Source organism: Carassius auratus, chromosome 27 (genome assembly GCF_003368295.1).
Source record: "Carassius auratus strain Wakin chromosome 27, ASM336829v1, whole genome shotgun sequence".
Taxonomy (NCBI): Eukaryota; Metazoa; Chordata; class Actinopteri; order Cypriniformes; family Cyprinidae; genus Carassius; species Carassius auratus.
The window spans coordinates 17,957,612-17,977,240 of NC_039269.1; the positions used below are offsets into that span (position 1 = coordinate 17,957,612).

The window sequence follows — 19,629 nt, forward strand, 5'->3', positions numbered from 1 at the left end:
ATGCTTTGGAATGTAGTGAAGTAAAAGTAAAAGTTACTCAAAATAAAACTACTCCAGTAAAGTACAGATACTTGAAAAATGTACTTAAGTACAGTAACGAAGTAAAGCTACTCCGTTACTGTCCACCACTGTTAATAAATAACTGACAGTTTTTTCTAGCATAATTTCCAAGGTGGATATTTTGACATATTTTGTATGTATTTGTCGGCACAAGAGCAAAAACGAAGCAAATTCGATGTTCAAGTGTTTTTAGACGCCTTTCTCTGCGCGAGCCCTGAACACCAGAACACCGTGGTGTTGAATTGGGCTCTTTCACATCTTTTTGTTTGTTCAAACTGCGATTTGCAGTCGTTCGGGTGCAGGAGGAACTTCGAGGTGAACTTCGCAGAAGAGAGCTCGGTTCAGTGTCGCTGTCCGTGATACGCGGCTCTCTCTCTCTCTCTCTCTCGTGCGCACCTAACGGCACGCGCTACTCTGTTCAGCTTTTCCGTGTCTTGTGTTTGGATGCTTTAATGTTTAAATCGACAAGCGGTACGGCTTAACAACACGTGAGAAAGATGAGCTTTCGTGGCGATGCACAGCAGTGGCCTGTCAACTGTCCTGAGCATCTTTTTAGGCTGGCCTCAGCGAGTCAGTTATATAAAATATCAAGGTGAATGTCATCATAGCTTGCTTCGTATAGACCCAGCTCCCAACCCAGCTTTGAGAATAGATTAACGGCGATATTTTTTTTATCGCCCGGTTAACGGCGATAACGGCCCACCACTAATATATATATATATATATATATATATATATATATATATATATATATATATATATATATATATATATATATATATATATATTTGACTTACAATTTCTTCCTGATAAAATAGCTTGGCATTAGTATAAAATTTATGTTTTTAAGATTTATTTATAACATTATCAAAAACATTAATTAACATGACTTTATAGGTACAGAAACCATAGAAGTTAATGAAAGAGTAACAATTTGTCAAGTTAAAGGTACAGGTTGTAGCAACTGCCACTAGAGGACGCACTACCAAAACAATAACAATCGCGTGGTTTGATGACGCTAAGAATGAGTGTGGAATGATGAGATTTGTTGTCTTCTACCCAAACGCTGAAGGCCATCAATCAGATAGAAAGATAAATCATGGATTTAACGGATGCAAAGACGTGATCAGACTATAGATCAGACGCGTCCTCGCGCGGGTCTAGAGATGTGATGCCCCACGGTTGGTGTGTATGCCCCATAATACCAATCTTGTTTAAAGTTATAATAGCATACGTTTTCTGTAAAGATACGAATAAAAACAACTCACCTGTTGAGTAAAACATGAGCAAGATCAGCATCTCTTTCTAGTTGAAGTTTGTCGCGAAGCTCTCTCCATCTAGAAAATGCAACACCGATATTTATCCTCGCTCTTTCTCTCCTCTTGTCCCAAACTCTTCTTGGGTCGTTTGGTTGGCAAGTTGGCTTACGTTTACGGGAGCTGTCCTTGTCGACAGAACCAGCGGCAGATGGTAAACAGTAATTATGTTCCATAAATAAGTAACAACCCACCATTAAACATGCAAGAAGAAGTAAATAAGGAACTGCTTGAAAGCAAGCTATTGGTTTGCTGGATGCTAGACACTACTTCCGCATTTGTCCACGACACGGTTGTCATGTGGTTTCTACGTCAGTAAAGGCGGTAAACAAAGGCTAACTAACGTCATTGACAGGCAACTGCACTGCCCCGTGTCACTGTTTAGAATGGGAATTTTCTCATGATCTACAAGTAGTTAGAGATATACATATATATATATATATATATATATATATATATATATATATATATATATATATATATATATATATATATATCGATATATTGTTAGTAATCAGCTGGACAAAATATATAACACTGGCCTAGTGGTTTTTGGATATTTTGCTGCAAATATATTACAAATTGAACCTTTAACCACATTTGACTTGTGATGTTCTTTTATATTGTACTCTATAAATGCATCCACTTTATTCAAAATGTCGCTCACGCCACACACTCATGGCTGTGAACGACAGGCGCACACATCCTGTGTTTAATCTGTCCTAAGCCTTTGAAGTGCACTAAACCACTGAGGGATCAGACTCGATGGGACATGCACAAGTGTAATCCCTTTTCTGTCCTGTTCACCAAGTGCTGCTCTCATTTGTTGTCTTCTGTTTAAGTTCCTTTTGTTAAGATACCTGCTGACCAGAGATGTGAAACTGCAGTGGATCATGAGAAACCTCATGGCTTTGGGTCTTTGGGAACGTGTAAGTTCTTTAACAACACTGAAAGGCTTTAGATGAGCTATGCCATGTAACAGAATCATCTTAAGGTGGGAGGTCCAGCCCTCTTCTGTGGTACAGAGCGTTCATCTTTCTCTGATGTGGGGGCAGCTACGGCATCTTCTCTTGGCCTGTCAGCATGATGAGGGTTACTTTGCGAGAGGAAGTTATGAAAATGAGGATGAGAATGATAATACGGAGGACAGATCAAAGGATCCCATATCCTTTCAGGTAAGTCAGAGTATGCTCCAACCTGAATCATGTCAGCACTATTAATTATTTAAAGATAGCCATGCATGAGAGCCACAAGAGCTTTAAAAAAGAGCATCTTGTCATTCTTGACAGCTATATTGACTATGATGAGAAAGTACAAATTTTCACAGTAACAAATGCTTTCCATGTCCATAGAGTTATACCAATGGTTTCAGGGTGTTATTTATTGTCTGTGGAGGCAGCTCTCTTTGATGTGATCAGGTTATTTCTAGAAGCCTTCCTGTCTGAAAATGGATTAAGAGTATTTGACTAAATGATTGCATAATCAAGTAGGTGCAACACAATTTACGCAACACATTTTATTTAAAACTAATAGCTTCACACCAACACGATTGAACACAAAAGATCTACACTGTGAGTTTTTGATGAAATCTTATTTTTAAACATTCAGACATCACGACAAACATCAAAAATACTTTGTCAGTTCAACTTCGGAATTAGAAGAGTGATTATATAATATTGTGCAACATGGAAGTAAGCTATTTTCTGTGAAGCAAGACTTCAAATTCATTAACCGCTATAGGTAAACAACTAGAATGACGAAGTGCAGTAAACCATAAAACTATTTGAGCTATAATCCAATGTGTTTATTAGTCAGGCAATAAATTAAAATATTACAATAAGACATGCCAGTATGCAGTAACAAGCAGCATAACAAGCGGTTTTGTAAAAATAACTGGAAGCTGATGATAACGAAAGTCTCACATATTCAAGTTAAATGGGGGCACCCACTCTTATGTTAAAATACAGAAATTTATTTAACAGCTCATTAAAAAAAATATGTCAATGTTTATAATACCTTTATTTGTTAAAGTCCACATTTAAAGCTGGGTGACAGGATAGGCTGCAGATTAATGCATTTATAACATTTAAGTGGGATTTATAATAGTTGTCAATTGAAGTTAACAATCTGTTTTGAGGTGATACTGAGGATTAGTAATTGTATGGTTTGGGTTTAAATACAAATTTGATGTAGTGAGTGTGTCGTTGCCATATTTAAACTGACGCATATCATGGTTTAAGTTTATGTGCATGTCACCTTAAAAAAAAACTTGAGAGACGCCAGGGTGCACCAGGGTGCCAATCCTCCTTGGGCTATACAGTTAAAGTATAATTTCCATAGCTTTATTGATCATAGGAACATAGAATTCTGAAATCTCACTATCTTTAGTATGTAAAAAATATTGCGCTATAGTCATGCTTTTTCTTTTAAAGTGATTGTTCACCTAAAAATGAATAAGATTTAATCACCCTCATGTTACTTAAATTCTTCTGTGGAACACAAACAGATCAATTTGTATAAGGTTTCAGTTTGTCTATAAAGTTAGTGATGCCCAAAACAAGAATGGACCCCAAAGAGTTTATTGTATAGGCAATTTTTTTTTGAAACGACATAAGAGTGTAATTTCCATTCGAGATTAACTATCCCTTAATTAGACACAATAGGTACTACTGATATGCAAAATGTATGTTTTTAAACTTGTTTTGTTTTTAGGCACTTGGTGGCAGATTACACAGAATATAAAAAAAATACAAATAAAAAAAAAAGTGTCAGGAGATACATATTTTTCTGAATTGGCTATAATGATTAAAGTATGACCCATCACACTCATCATTGTGAAACATCTGAGTAAATGTGACAGGTTTTTCTAGACTGAGCCCTACATAGTTGCCCTTTGACATCTTGACATCTTGACATCAGCATGTTGGATAGAAATTAGACAGTCTCTTTTAGTTATTAAATTATGTCAGAGGAAAAATGACAGTTTCGGATTCAGAGCTTGTTCTCATTGAAAGGAACACTTTCAAAGGAACTAATATCAAGATTAAAAAGCTCTTTGTTAGATGATGTCACAGTCAATTTAATATAAAACACCTGACTGGCCTTGAAACTTACAGCGGTGGACATCTGGTGTATTTTTAATGAATGTCTTAAATTCATAAAAGAGAAACTCTAATGACCTTCATAGAGATCAATTCGAAAATGGCACGAACCTCAAGACCAGCTTCTGCTCTCCTCGAGAGTTCTCAGTTTATGTTTTTCCTGACCTTTCTTTTTCAAAGGTCAGAAAGAACAGTTTGGCACCGCTATTGGCATTAAGGAATTGGTCTTGATACAAAATCATTTCAGAACAGACCTTTCACTTTTTATAAGAATATGTATCGGGGTTACAGAAATCCTGCACTTTGTTACAAAATGCTGGTTCAATAAACAGTCACATAGTAAAATACATAAAAAATAATTACATGTAGTCGTATTTAAGTCATAACTCTGAAGAAACCGAGGGGGCCATATGTCAACTTATAGATTATAGACTTTTAGCTTTACTGATGCCAATCTAAATGAGCAATTTACTGTATTCTCTTGACTATATATTTTGATTTCCATCTGGAAGGCTACTGTTTGCATAAAAAATAAGCACACTAAGAAGAATGATTTCAGATATCTAATGTTTGCATTAAAACTTTTCATCTGTCTTGGATAGAGCAGCTTAAGCCAGTGTGTGCATTTTTAGAAGGTGCTTGAACACACAAGCTAATGTTCTTGGTGCTTGTTTGAGCTCCATTTCTGAATGTGACACCGGGTGATATTTTATATTTAGTCTAAGACTGTTTAGAACATTCAATTTCACTACTTGTTTTACAACATTCTTTCAAAACAGGCCACAACCTAAAATCAACAAACTTTAAAGCACACTAAAAGGATTATCAGAACTGATATATAGTGATGCAAATGAATCTAAAATATGCAGCCCTAGTCATTAAACACTGGAGTTATTTGGGAAAAGGGTATAGGCCTATACAAACGGTCAAACAGTACCACCTAGTGTTTGCAAAGAGCTGTGCCTCTCCCACTCTCTTTTCCTACACAGTGGTCGGATGTAATGGCTCTATCTCCACATATACTACATCTAGATCTATAGTTTCACGTTATTCAAGTATTTCCGATGGATAGGATATTATTTTCATCGCACATTATCACCTTTAAATACGGCATTTATGATATGCACAGCAGATTCATATTTGATGTCTTACTAACATTTGTTTTACCAGGAATTCTGCTCAGAGCTCCAGCAGATGTCACTAATGCCCTTAGATTTCCCAATGAAAGGCCGTAGACCAGTAAAGATGGTAATCACGACTGAATGCGACTGCTAATTATGTCACCAAATGAACACGTCATGTGGTTGAGTTGAAGTATGCGATTTCATATCAGTCTATAACCGTTCTCATGCTTACAATATAATGAGTTACTGCAGTGTCATTGAACGACGAGTTTATATATGCTTTTGGTTGCTACTGTTGATGTTGATGCGAATTCAGGACCATGGACAGAGTCCGTTGTGCTGCGATCCGCTTCTATTCTCTCACCAATATTTGATCCAACCATCTCAATCTATGAACCATATTAGATAATAAATAAGTGAGTATGTTTTAGGCAAAAGGGGGAAGAGGCTTGTAATTTGAGAACTTCGAATTTGAATATTCCATGTAAAAATAAAAAACATTCCAGCCATATCAGAGACTGGGTAATTTCGGACCAAGTTCCTGAGAGAATTTGGTGAATGTTTATTACATTGTACAATGCACAAATTTGATCCAAGAGTAGGCTACAACAGAAACTATTATGTCACCAGAGACTCTAAAAGAAAGCCCTGGTTCCTGACGAGAAAGGGAACCTCCTTATGATGTTACTGTGCTTAGGGCGGGGGTCTTCCTCACATTTTAAGTCCATGGTCCACCATAACCCTGTCAGTCACACTCAATAACACGTTACTGACACCTTATGTGAGGCTCACAGGGACACAATCGGTCTGCATAAGCACTCGTTTTCATTGGTGACAGTGTTAAACCTATACATCCTCCTCCATTAAACACACGAAGCAATAAAAAGCGTTTTAGGCTACTAGCTGACGTTCGCGATTCGCGATTGACAAACCGCATGCGGATGCATGGCGTTGTGTGTGCAAATAATTTGAAAGTAAAAACCGCAAGAATGCAGGAAAACATTTAAATATGTCGTATTTCACCGTTAGATATAAGTGCATCGTGAATCAGTGACATCCAGAGGATTTACGCTAGCACCGCCACAGCTCGCGAGAGACACGCATGCGCATTGTCAAAAAACAGCCGGTCTTTAAAAAATCCTTATGCCAACGGATGTAATCAAGGCAAAGAATATCTCTTATCTCTGGGCATACATGGTGAAATTGTAAGTATGGGGATCCTAAGATGTTTTTTTTTTTTTAAGTAGGCCTATACAGGGTATCTGTGGAGAAAACGATCTTTAATTTTGATTGTTGAAGATGACATGTCATGTTTGACAGAAACGTCTTTTCGATGGTTGTCCTGGGCGATAAAAAGCTATTGTAGCTGGAATTCATGGTAGCACTTTGCAATGCGAGGATATGCGATACAAATGCTGTTAGTTGTTTCTGAGAAGAATGCGCTGTCTTTTGATTTTTCCCAGTGCGCCCCATCTTTAAGGATGCGGTTCACATTTAAAGCTATAATTTTCGTGCGTTCTGCTTCTGTAAAATCTAGCAGAAAATATCAGGCTTATCTGTGAGCCAGTGCTATCATCATCGTTTGCTAGTCGTGAAATCATGCAGAGAAAAAAATCCGCAAAATACCAAATTATTATTCTTTCTTTTTTTAAATCGTGTTTATTAGCTACTATCAATCACGGCTCGAGCATTTCTTATGCACCGAGGCTGTGATCAGTGCTGAAGGGATCCTACTGCAGCTAGATGCGTGATGCGTCCCCTCCTACCCCCAAATATTCCAACATCTTTCAGCTCAAGCGAGGAATTTGTTTCCCCGATTCTTTGGAGTTATCACAGCAAGAACAAAACGATTGATCAGGAGCCGTGTAGCCTAACAATTATAACTTGTATCTATGCATTCTTAAAGACAGCTCGGTACAGGAACTTACACATTTGCTTAAAATAACCTTCGGGTTTTATCCAATGCATGGTTTGTTTGAACCCTAAAGCCAGGTTGTTTAAATCGATGCAGACACCAAAGCTTGAAGAAACAGAGAGAAACCCACCCACATGGCAACAAGTCTAAATTTATTGTGCTGTAGGCCTAAGCATGTTTGTAGAATGTTAAGCACTGTATCACTGAATGTGATAATTATCTTATGATAATAAGCTATTTCATCAACATGCTTATGATTCAGATATGGTAGAAACTGTAATCTATCAGTTATTAGTTTTAAAAATGACTTTTTCCACACAAAACCTAAAAAGCCTTTACAAAAAAAGAAAAGAAAAGACAAGTCTTTATGTATGGGTTGTATCCATTTATTCAAAGCAGCTATGGAGAGATGCTTGAATTAAGTATGACAATATGTTAGGTCATGTTAGTGTTTGTGACATGCTAGGACATTTGGGTTTCTGGTCAAGCTAAAACATGTCCTCTTCTGCTAATTTCTATGTGAATACGGCATCTTGTGGGGTTATTTTCTAGCACGGTCAGTTAATGGAAGCCACTTTCGTGCATATGTGTTGTTTCGTTAAGATATTTTTTTTTTCTCCATTGGAAACCACAAAATGTTTAAATGGACTTGAGGAAAATAACTTCCTCCAATATTTAAACCCTACATTTGTTTGTTGTGCCATTAATTCATCCCGTTGATCTCTGTGGCTGCAGTTGTATTGGCTCCGTCTCAGTTGCATCCTGTTTCCTGCAGCCCATGGGATCAGAGCGGATGGAGATGCGAAAGAGGCAGATGTCGGTGCAGCAGGAGTTGGTGCCGGGCACCACAGCACCAGGACAGAACGAGCAGCCCAGCCAGGGGAACCGTGGCTCCAATGCCTGCTGCTTCTGTTGGTGCTGTTGCTGCAGCTGCTCCTGGTAGGAGTTTTTCTTTCGTTACGCTGCTAATGTGAGATCTTATCTAACAAGGTTTGTTTCAGGCCAAACTAATGGCCAGGAAATCACTGTATTATAAGAAAATAATTGCATTTGACAAGATTATTACTTATCTACACTACAGTAAATATACCTGGATTGTTGCTTAGATGTGATTTTAATACTGTTTTTGCTCATTCTGCAAGTATGATGTAATTTTTACTGAAGTGTCTGAGATCCCAAGACATCTGCTTTGAAAAACACCAGAGCTCTTGATATTCTGGCTGTGAGCTTATAATGAGCACCAGTTACAGATATAAACTGAACACTGAGCTGGGGAAAGATAGTCCAAGGCTTCCTAATGCCTACTGTTAGGTGTCTTGGGATCATGATGTGTTTACTACCTTGCAGTCTCACTGTTAGGAATGAAGACAGAGATGAGAGGAACCGGAGAGCCTCGTATGATTTTAAAGCAGAGGGGAATGCAGACTTTGAGGAAAGGTCAGTCATTCTAGCCTTTTATTTGGAAGAGGTTTAGTAAAATACACACACACACACACACACACACAAAGTAACTTGCAGGTCATTTAAAAAAAAACGTAAAATATTGGCTAGCTAAAATAGCTATAATGTTATATTAATTAGGTATTATTGGATGTTTATATGTAAAAATAAATAAATAAAATACAAGCATTTTCTGTAAAATATTGAAACCCAAAAAGGCTTTTATAACTTCATAATCAATTTTTTTTGTATTTTGTATTAGTTTTGTTTTATTAAAAAAAAAAAAATATATATATATATATATATATATATATAGTTTTGCAACTTTGATGCAAGATTCAACTTTCTGAGAAATTACTCATAAAATATTCATAATTTTTACTTAAATTGATTACTCTAGCTCCGCAAGATGCAATTTTCGGACACACTATGCCTTAAATATTCTTTATTTCTATTTAAATTAATTACTGTAGTTTTGTGAGATGCAAGGTTCTGATACATTACACATCACACACACACACACACACACATATATATATATATATATATATATATATATATATGTGTAATTATATGTGTATATGATGTGTAATTTATATAAATTACTATTTTTTCTGTAGAATGCAACTTTCTGACAAATTATCCCACAATATTCTGTATTGTTATTTAAATTAATTGCTGTAGTTTTGTGAGATGTAACATTCTGAGAAATGACTCATAATTGTTTTTTTTAAAATACATTTTGTTTTATGAGTTGCTATTTTTCTGTTGGATGCAACTTACAAATTACCCCAAAACATTATTTGTTTTTATTTAAATGAACTATTATTTTTTCTCTAGGATGCAACATTCTGACAAATTATCCCAAAATATTCTGTATTTTTATTTAAATTAATTGCTGTAATTTTGTGAGATGCAATGTTCCGAGAAATTAAACATAAAATATATTTTTTTATTATTATTTAACTGCATTACAATTTTTCTGTAGGATGCAATTTTCTGACAAATTACCTCAAAATATTCTTTATTTTTATTTAAACTAATTACTATTTTTCTGTAGTAAGCAACTTTATTACAAATTACCCCAAAATATTATTTGTTGTAATTTAAATGAATTATTATAGTTCTGCAACATTAACATTTCTGACAAATTACACCTCAAATATTTTTTGCCTTAACAGTATTTCATGAAAAAATAGACGTGAAGAACAGAAGAATACTGTTAGTGATGTGTTTGTTGCCAAAGTTGACTAAGACCCCTCTGTTTTTTGGCAGTCTGAAACCGACTGCGGAGGAGGTCTGCTTGTGGGGGCAATCTTTTGACAAACTGATGCACTGCCCCGCTGGAAGAAGTGCCTTCCGGCAGTTTCTGCGCACAGAATTCAGTGAAGAAAACATGCTCTTCTGGTTGGCCTGCGAGGAATTCAGTAAGGAAACCAATAAGAGCATCATAGAGGAGAAGGCGCGGATAATATATGAAGACTACATCTCTATCCTCTCACCCAAAGAGGTGAGAGAACACATCAGCACATCTAGAAACAACCTAATCACATTTCCTGTATAATCAGGGTGGTTAATATTCTTGTTTTTTGGGCTTTTTTTCAGGTGAGCCTCGACTCTAGAGTTCGAGAGGTTATAAACAGGAACATGCTGGAGCCAACATCCCACACGTTTGACGATGCCCAGCTCCAGATATTCACACTAATGCAAAGAGACTCGTATCCGCGATTCATGAACTCGTCGGCATACAAAAACCTGCTTAAGACGGTCTCTGAGCAGTCGGTGGAATCTTAGATCTCTGTGATCCCGGTCGAATGCCCCCTCCCTAGCTTTTGTTCGTTACTTTTTCTTGTGTAGAATATGTTTAAAAGGACCCCAGCATGGGTCCTCCCAGGGATTTTACCGCTATAGCGATCTGTACCTGAAAAAAAGACGCTCAGGTCTCCAGGTCACTGGATTTTTAAAAAAATGTCTCAAATTTCCTGAGGGCTCAACACCACAAGTACTGCTACAGATCAGCATAGCAAAAGATGCTCCAAAGGATTATCAGTGCGTTTCGATGTTTTTAAGAAAATAATCTATTTTATTTGTGTTGGAATTCTTTTTTTTGTTTTTGTATTAATGTTCGAAGGAAGATGTGATACCAATCGTGGGCTATATACAGTATATACAGTAGATATATTTATGAATTTGTATTACAGTTCTTCAACATTTTTTTTCTTGTGTTACAATATTTAAAGAAAAGGGAATTATGGGTAACAAGTATTGCCGTTTATGAAAAATGCGTATGAGAATCAAAGCTCAAGTCAAGGCAACACTTCGATGCCATGTTGTGAACAGTATTGTTTCATCTACTTTATCAAAAAAATCCCTATCACAATGACTTGGCATCTCCAATGAGAAATCATCATTATCAGAAATAAAAAGAAAAACTAAAAATTATAATTGAAGGGGGGAACATGTATTTAAAGAGGTATATAAAATCAAATTTCATATCTCAGCTTAGTACAATTATTTCCCCTGCCTTTTGTACTGCTAGAAAATATAAAAAATGTATTTACATAAGTATCATCTATCCATAAGTGTTTTTCTCTATCATAGCATTCATTGATTCAACTAAGATTTGGTTGGACATGGCAACTATTCCTTGCATGTACTCAACCCAAAGACACTATGAAGGCGGAAAGCTTCATTAGTGTACAGTATGTAGAGGTATTAATATTTATACGAATGACCTCGGATAGAAGTGATTTAACATGCAGGTATTGTATTACAGTATCAAATGCGTTTTAGAGCTAAACATGAGCCCTGAATGGAAAGGTGCAGGTTTTATTGCTAGGACCCTCATAAGTAGATGACACCAAAGTAGCCAAGTCCAGTAAAACTGTGCGATTAGCTTTCTCTCCAATACAACGGACTAGAATTGGAGCTGCCAAGTTCTTACTATATTTTTAGTTCTGTGAATTACTTTGTTGCCTGACTTTCATGTCGCTCAAAGACAAGATCCTCACTCTGGGAAGTGCCTTGACATTCAATTTTGTGACATCTCTTTTTTGGCAATAGTTGATTTAAACTCTTGCCACATTGAGTACGTAGACTCTGGGCTTTGGATCATTCATGAGATGACTTGTCCTGCATGGTGGTGACTTCTGAATTGAGCTATTGCCTCCAGCTTTTGGAGTGAAAAACACCATTGGTTTTGTCAAGCGTTGAAGTGGATGTGTTACAATTCATTAAGATTGTTGATCTGAGTCCAGATGTACATCAGCATGTATTTCATGGTGGTGCTTCTACTTGTCTTAGATTAGCTTAATATGAAATGTGCAATTGATATGTGCAATTTGAGCTGAGGGATTCACCACATAGATCAGCGTTTCCAAATCCCAGTCCTCGCGCCCTCACCAGATATTCCGTCATGATTCCAGTTCGAAAGACATTAATTTAAATTGTATTTATTTAGAGGTATATGATGTGACACTCATCTGTGTGGAGGCACTTCAGGCAGCGGTGCATTGTAAATCCATGAATTAATGTTCCGAATATAGAAAACTTAAATGGCGCGAGGACTGGGATTGGGAACCGCTGACATAGATCGACCTCAATCAACACAGTCTAAGCCAGGGATCCTCAAATCTGGCCGACTAGATCCACTTTCCTGCAGAGTTTAGCTCTGATCCTAATCAAACACACCTGAGCATGCTAATCAGTGTCTTCAGGATCATAAAAAAAAATACAGGTAGGTGAGATTGATCAGGGTCGGAGCTAAACTCTGCAGTGCATTGGCCCTCCAGGGTAAGATTTGAGGAATCCTGCTAAGCCAATGGTTTGGAGTTATACTGCCTATAAATCTTTTTTTCTTTATCTCTTTTTTGTTGTTGTTCTGTAAAGTATACAAAAAAAGTGTTATTTTCCAATCAGTTTACATAAAAATTCGAATATTTTTTTTTATTAATAATATGTGAATGTTTACAGTAATCAGATTAGTTTTTTTTGTTTTCATGAATTGAGAAAAATAATAATTTGTGGGCATTTGGAATCTTTAAGATACAATAAAGCACAATAATTTGAAAATGTGTGATTGTTGTCAAAACTGCAGAATGTGGATTGACGTATGAGTTTGTGGGATCATGGGAACTTGGCTTCGAGGTGTAGTTTCTCACCCCTACATTGCGGTCTAATTTACTCATACTGTTCTGTAAGTTGGGAAATTACTAAATAATATAGAAACGCAGTGCCCTCATTTATAAAATAAATGTATAGTACATATACAATACATTAAATTGCCAATTAATTAGAAATATTTATAAAAATACAGGTCTAAAATATTTTTTTATTTAAAAAATTACCAGTTCCAAAAATTATTTGATCTATATTTAACATTTGACACATACAGTAAATAATGAATCCAAATGTTCAGAATAACCACAGGGGTTTCTGCTTGGTCTTCAGTTACGGTGCTGCCCACTCACTCTCCTGGAGAGGATGCACCTGAGAACCTCACAAAAGAACCTTGAAACAAGTGTGCTTCCCATTTAACAGTTCCTAAGGACTAAAGTTAGTGTATATATAAAGAGCATTCATAATGTAAACATATTTTCTTATTAAAAATGGATGAGTTGCTCTTCTTATCTTAAACTACAGTAAATGATGAGCAAAGATGCAGCGGTTTAGGGATGATATAAACCTCCTGTTTTCCATATGCACAAAAGGATGTCAAGAACAACCACCAAAGGGTCGTTTGGTATTCAGATGAGATATTGCTAATGCAAGGGGCTTGTTAGGACATCAAGGTGGTAGTGGGTACTACAGCTAAATCATTTGAGAAGAAAGCGATAGATATTCACTAAACTGAGCAACATGTCATCTGGCCGCAAATGGCAAGTACTATCCACTTTGTATTGACTGCTGATGTCAAAAGTAACATTGCCAAAACATATGTGTTTTCTTTACAACACATTATCTCATCATCATACATCTATTTTATGGGGAATGCTGTTTTTTGCTTGTTAAATAATGTCCCTTTTTGGAGAAATCAACCTCACAGAAAAAAAGCAATTCAGATCCCTATACCATGCACAAAAGGTTATTATAAAAAGCTGTTCTATATTATACTTGCACTCATAAGAGGCCTACATTTCTGATATAAGCATTAAAGTTTCCAATGCTTTTTTAATAATAATAAAAAAAAAAAGAATCTACAGATACCTTGATCTATAAGACTATTAATTTTCTAACCCTAACACCAACAAAAAAGAGAATTGATAAGAAAAATCAGCCATCTCAGATGTATAATGTAGCATCTATAAAATCACAATTGCCATCAAGCTTTAAATCATTTTACTCCTGAAAGTAAAAGCCATGTACACAGTAAAAATTTGTAAATCATGCATATAAATATGTATAATTCAGAGTGACAAAGAGACTCAAAGTAGCTTCCAAATGAACAAGGTTTTCAAAAAATCTTGAGTCGTCACCAAAAGCAAACATACGCTAAAAGCATTTTATTTTAAAATGGGCAAGTTTGTCTAGGAAAATTAAAGTTTTGACTAGCTTTCTTTAGAGCAAAGCAAAACTATCTAAATATGAATGTTGTCAAAATTTTGAACTACGTATAAAAAGTGATGGTAAAAGAAAACAGAAATTCAACAACATTGATCATAGTCCAAAGGCCTATGGCCTAGCTAAACGTCAAGTTAAAACACAGGACATGAGTTTGTGGACCATTATAATAAAACAAGCGGTTGATGGGATCTATTGTGGCCCTTTGTACATCAGGTGCGCCATTAAATTGTTGTCCATGATACAGAAACGTGGTCCTGGAATTTAGCTACATCTCCAAACACAGAGAACAACCCCCAGCTTCAGCAAAACTGTGGAAACAGATTGAATAGAGACAGCGTTAATGAAATATTCATCGATTGAATTCCTCAATGGATACAACAAAATAAAACAGCAAAAGGAATAACATACCTTCCACCTATTTCCACATTCAGTGCAGAAGACGAATGTTGTCATAGGTTCATCAGCACTTCGAGTTTGAACCTAAAGAAAGTTGTGCATTTATAAAATGTACATGTATATATAAAAACCTATACCAATATTCATAAAGCATTGTGTATGATTACCTGGGTGTAGGTACACTTCTTCTTTTTGCACTTCCCACAAGTGAACAGGTCAGTCTGGGTGCCTCCAGAAGTGGACACCTGGTGGTCCCTGATGGCTTCTTTGGTCAGAGTCTTCCTCATCTCCTTAAGCTCATCGCTTGCCATTTCCTGTTGGATTTAGATTTCCATACCATCAGTATGAGAGATAACATGTTCCTAGAATTACTTAATACTGGTTGTCACTCACCTCTGCTGTCATTTTTGCTATGCGTTCTGGACTCACATTCCCACACAGCACATTCCTTCTCAGGTTGGGGTTCTTTGCATCCTTAAGATTGGAAATTCGGCTTCGTACACGATTCTTGTATTTCATATCAGTATTTTTGAACTCCAAAAAGATACGTACAAGCTGGTCAAGGAAATGCGAGTGAAATTCAGCATGCTGGCAACTAGTATTTTTTAGACTTTGCTCACATTTCAATAAAAATTGCTACTTTTTGGGATGAATACGAAAAGGATATATTCTTCAATCTGAGCTCCAAGTTCATCGCAGTCAGCACCAATCGCAATGTAGTCATCTAAAAGAAAAATAAGACAACACAAACTATGTTAAAACGTACTGATATATTATAGACCAATTATCAATCATTTCCTAATTATTTATAAACGTTACATAAGCATTAATTAAAGTAATTAATGTATTTTGCACCCTCACTGAAGTTTGAATGTTATGAATGACTTATAACAAAATAAGTAACAAGTCTAAATACACTTGGCAAGACACTGTATGGCAACTTAACAAGGAGAAGAATGTGTGTGCGGAAACATTGCCTGCCATGACTTGCCTCCTGTTTGCAAAGCATTTGACAGCATTTCCCTGCACTTGATACGGACTGAGTCAGATGTGCCTGGTGCTCGTGGGAAAGTGGCTATCAATGTGTTGGGTGTAACATCCACAGACTCACTCTTACTGCTAGAATTACTGCTCGAGCTGAGAGAGAAATAACAAGATAGATGAAAAAGTTAAAGAGGGTGTGAAAGCTTGATAAAGCAGTATTTAGGGCCTAAGATCAAGAATAATGTGATTATTAAATTTGATAATAATTTTATGACCATTAACATGGTCTTGGTACCTCTCCTCTCTGGGTTCTGGGCTGGCTTGAGACGGTGAAACCACTGGTGTTGTGCGTTCCTTCTTTTTCTCTTCCGAGTTCTTTTCCGCAGCAGGTTCATCTGGATGTCAAAACAAACTCGTCAAAAATTTCATCAGTGTAATACTAACAATGATCAGAAACTGGCCTATATATATCTCTGTGGTGACTCAGTAGGAAATCTGTTACAAAAGGAAACCTGTAGTTGCTACCACATACAGGCAATTAATGGTATGACAACAACACAAACCCATGGTGACTTATATTAAATGTTAGTCAAGAAACTAAAAAAGAAACTTGAAATTATATTAACAGCAACAGCTACAGTTTTTGGAATTATACAGTTTTATACATATTATGCACAAAGCCCCAGAAAGTATTTGACAAATAAGAAAAAATGTATTTATATAAAAAAAATTGTGTGCAGTGCAATGAACGGAATTGATACTTTAATGGCAGTATAAATTAGATATAAACATGCAGATTCAAGCATTTTACGACCTCTTAATAACCAAGAAACTACATATGAGGAATTCAACCAAACTGTAAAGATGGAGGGAAAACTTGTGTGAAATGCTTAAAATAAATTTTTTGCTTAAATATAGATTGAAATGAAAATGCCAGTGTTATTTCTTGATTAGGGATGTACCAATCCAATACTCAATATTGGTATCAGCTCTGATACTGGGCCGAGACCGATCCAAATCCGTTATTGTGTGTATATTAATCTGTTATTATTAAGCCGTACGAAAGGCACAAAAACATTATAAAGCAGCATAAAGTTTTTGTGCACTATATTCCAAGTGTTCTGAAGCCTTTCCATAGTTTAATGTGAAGTGCAGAGGAATATTTAAGTCAAGTTCATGTAAACTTTTCCCTCCACTGCGGCTGTCTGTCATCCTCCATTCAGCATTCAAGCTGCGAGTCACATTTGGTTTTCAACAGTCAAGAGAACGAAACTTTCTCCAAGAGCACACAGTAAATGAGATTTAAAACTGTTAAAAGAAAAGGATCAAACTATTGCACAGATTTAATACACTACGCATTAATCTCATTTCACTTTTGACTTTGAACATTTTTATGCTGAGCACTGTGACTCCATGTTGCCTCAAGTGCATTATTCTACACACAGGATGCGCATAAGCACTTCACTCTGTATTGAGCCTTCGTATTATATTACTTTTGTGCAATGAAAGATTATGAATAGCCATTCTTGTTCTGTCCTATCTATCATATGCCAATCATATACATTTAAAATAAATGTATTTTAGTTTCTAGTGTGTGTATATGTATATATATATATATATAGAGAGAGAGAGAGAGAGAGAGAGAGAGCTTTTCATGAATGTATTTTACATTAAAAAAAAAAAAAAAGCAATGGAACATTTCACCAGATTTAGTCCTACATGTGTTCACTTATATTTGTTCCCCACTAAATAATGTTTAGATTATCAAATTATTGTGCACTCATGATTTTTCTAGAATAACTTTTTGCTGCTAAACTAGTTTACAATAGTATTTTTGTCTGATTATGATTATATTTTTTTTTTTTCATTTATTATTTTTAAAATTAAGTTGTCTATATTTAGTAGATTATGTTTAAAGTAACGATCAAGTAAACAATGAGATGTAGAAATCCTATGTTGATTAAAAAATAAAAACAGAGGTGGTATCGGATCGGTCTCGGCTGATACTCAGAATCTTTGGTACTGGATCGGTTCTGTAAAAATGGTACGGGTGCATCCCTTTTCTTTATTACACTTACCCAGCAGTTTCTTCCAGGACTTGATCAAGGACTTGGCCAGTGAGGTCACTTCATCGTCTGTGCTCTGCTTGCGGATGGCATTGACTGACATCCCGATCCTCGTAGACTATTCATAAGAAAAGCAGAAGAAATTTCTCTTTAAATTCTATCTGAGTACTGAAGCATGAATGAATGAGCAGTGAACAACAGAGTATACAACATACCTGCAGAAGCTCCAGGGTCATGGGGATATTCTTTAGTTCCTTTAGTAAGTCCAGTGCACCAACCTAATAAAAAGTAAATGAACACTACTTAGTAAAATACATTGCACTACGATAAACTGATAGAAACAATAAACTTAAATCATACCCAAGCATGAAACGTCAACAGAAGCAACTATGTAGCATAACATCTAATTAGCATAACATCACTTTTACCGACACCATCTGTGTAAAATCTTGCTTTGTTATATATACATAAGCATACTGAACGCCAGAATAATTTTTTTATTATCATTTTAGAAGAAATCAGTAGCATTACTGCCTCCCGCTGACTGACCCAATGCGTCTCCGCGCTAATAGCTAAGTTAACGTTAATGTTGCTAATTTGCCCGTTAAGCGTTGAGTTTCTTAAAAAACAAACTAAACCACTATATATTTTTTACATTTAAGCATTAATCACTAAATCTATTTAAGAAAACAGCTCCCCAGTTTCGCTACAGATTATGAAATCAGTTCTTCTTCATGTATATAGCTGTTAGCTTGCTACGTTAGCCTCGTCTGGGAATTCATTCATGACAAAACACCTCACCCCGTTCTTCTTCTGTGCCATTTTATCCATCTTTTTTGCGATCCGAATTATCTCTTCCTCTTCTTTCTTACCCATTTTAGATGTTTAGAGGAAAATAAAAAAATTAAACTGAGTTTAAATGTAAAAAACGAAGAAGCACACGCGAACACACCACTAAACCGGCGGCGTACGCAACAGCTCTGGCAGGAAGGCGTTTCTATGAAAAGCCCAGACATCACTAATCAAACCGTTGACTAGCAGCGCCATTAATAAATCGACGTAAGCGCAGGCAAGACTAATCGAAGAAACGAACGCGCGTTCTGTTAATATATTTAATATAGTGTATCCTTACAACCACTTGAAATTGCAGACACAACTGTTTCAAATGTTGTGCACAAGAATGAAAATATATTGAGCTGTATGGTATGGGGCGATTTGGTAGTTATTTGATCTGAAAGTACCGTGTGGTGAGATTCCGGTGGCCTCTGTTTGCAACACTAGATGGCGCTCGTGCTCGTTTTACTACGACGGCTGACACAACATAACAACAACAGGTTTTGTTGTCGGATAAGGTAGCACTGGCAATGCATTTATAATCAGTTAATGGGGATATATTACTAAACCAGTTGTTTTGGTTAGCATTTCGAATTATATTGGTGTGTTGGTATGTGTACTCGGGCCTTATATGCTTGAATTAAAATGGATGTGTGAGAATGTTTAAGACTATATATATATATATATATATATATATATATATATATATATATATATATATATATATATATATATATAGTCAGTAACTAAATGTAAAACCCTTTGCTCCTTATGTTATTGAAGTTAAATGCGCTGTCACTTTCTCTTTCCCAGTGCTTGCTTGTTATTAAA

At 36.0% G+C, this 19,629-nt stretch overlaps 2 protein-coding genes across 5 annotated transcripts; one reads left to right on the forward strand and one right to left on the reverse strand.

Moving 5' to 3' along the window:
* Nucleotides 1-2,163: 2,163 nt before the first annotated feature.
* LOC113046415 (regulator of G-protein signaling 20-like) lies at nt 2,164-11,160 on the forward strand. Of its 4 annotated transcripts, none has more exons than XM_026207268.1 (5): nt 2,164-2,551; nt 8,292-8,455; nt 8,864-8,953; nt 10,232-10,466; nt 10,562-11,160. In XM_026207268.1, exons 1-5 carry the CDS (start codon nt 2,345-2,347, stop codon nt 10,748-10,750), a joined length of 885 nt encoding a protein of 294 aa, XP_026063053.1. In that variant the 5' UTR covers nt 2,164-2,344; the 3' UTR covers nt 10,751-11,160. The 4 variants fall into 4 exon arrangements, with proteins under 4 accessions (XP_026063053.1, XP_026063054.1, XP_026063057.1 ...); XM_026207269.1 differs by having other exon boundaries at nt 8,876-8,953; XM_026207272.1 differs by lacking the exon at nt 2,164-2,551 and adding an exon at nt 6,707-6,806.
* A 3,402-nt stretch (nt 11,161-14,562) lies between these two features.
* LOC113045732 (transcription elongation factor A protein 1-like) lies at nt 14,563-18,974 on the reverse strand. Its single transcript, XM_026206336.1, has 10 exons — nt 18,766-18,974; nt 18,180-18,242; nt 17,977-18,082; nt 16,194-16,293; nt 15,906-16,051; nt 15,582-15,638; nt 15,308-15,462; nt 15,082-15,228; nt 14,927-14,998; nt 14,563-14,826 (listed from the first exon to the last, which is right to left on the reverse strand). Exons 1-10 carry the CDS (start codon nt 18,838-18,840, stop codon nt 14,818-14,820), a joined length of 930 nt encoding a protein of 309 aa, XP_026062121.1. The 5' UTR covers nt 18,841-18,974; the 3' UTR covers nt 14,563-14,817.
* Between the last annotated feature and the right edge of the window lie 655 nt (nt 18,975-19,629).

Excerpts from the sequence above, each read along its gene's own strand:
- LOC113046415 (XM_026207268.1), top strand. The coding sequence starts at position 2,345 with ATGCCATGTAACAGAATCATCTTAAGGTGGGAGGTCCAGCCCTCTTCT. Across the intron at positions 2,552-8,291 it reads AGGATCCCATATCCTTTCAG|CCCATGGGATCAGAGCGGAT; the intron begins GTAAGTCAGAGT and ends TGTTTCCTGCAG. Across the intron at positions 10,467-10,561 it reads CTATCCTCTCACCCAAAGAG|GTGAGCCTCGACTCTAGAGT; the intron begins GTGAGAGAACAC and ends GCTTTTTTTCAG.
- LOC113045732 (XM_026206336.1), bottom strand. The coding sequence starts at position 18,840 with ATGGGTAAGAAAGAAGAGGAAGAGATAATTCGGATCGCAAAAAAGATG. Across the intron at positions 16,052-16,193 it reads CCAGAACCCAGAGAGGAGAG|CTCGAGCAGTAATTCTAGCA; the intron begins GTACCAAGACCA and ends TTTCTCTCTCAG. Across the intron at positions 15,229-15,307 it reads TAGCAAAAATGACAGCAGAG|GAAATGGCAAGCGATGAGCT; the intron begins GTGAGTGACAAC and ends TAAATCCAACAG.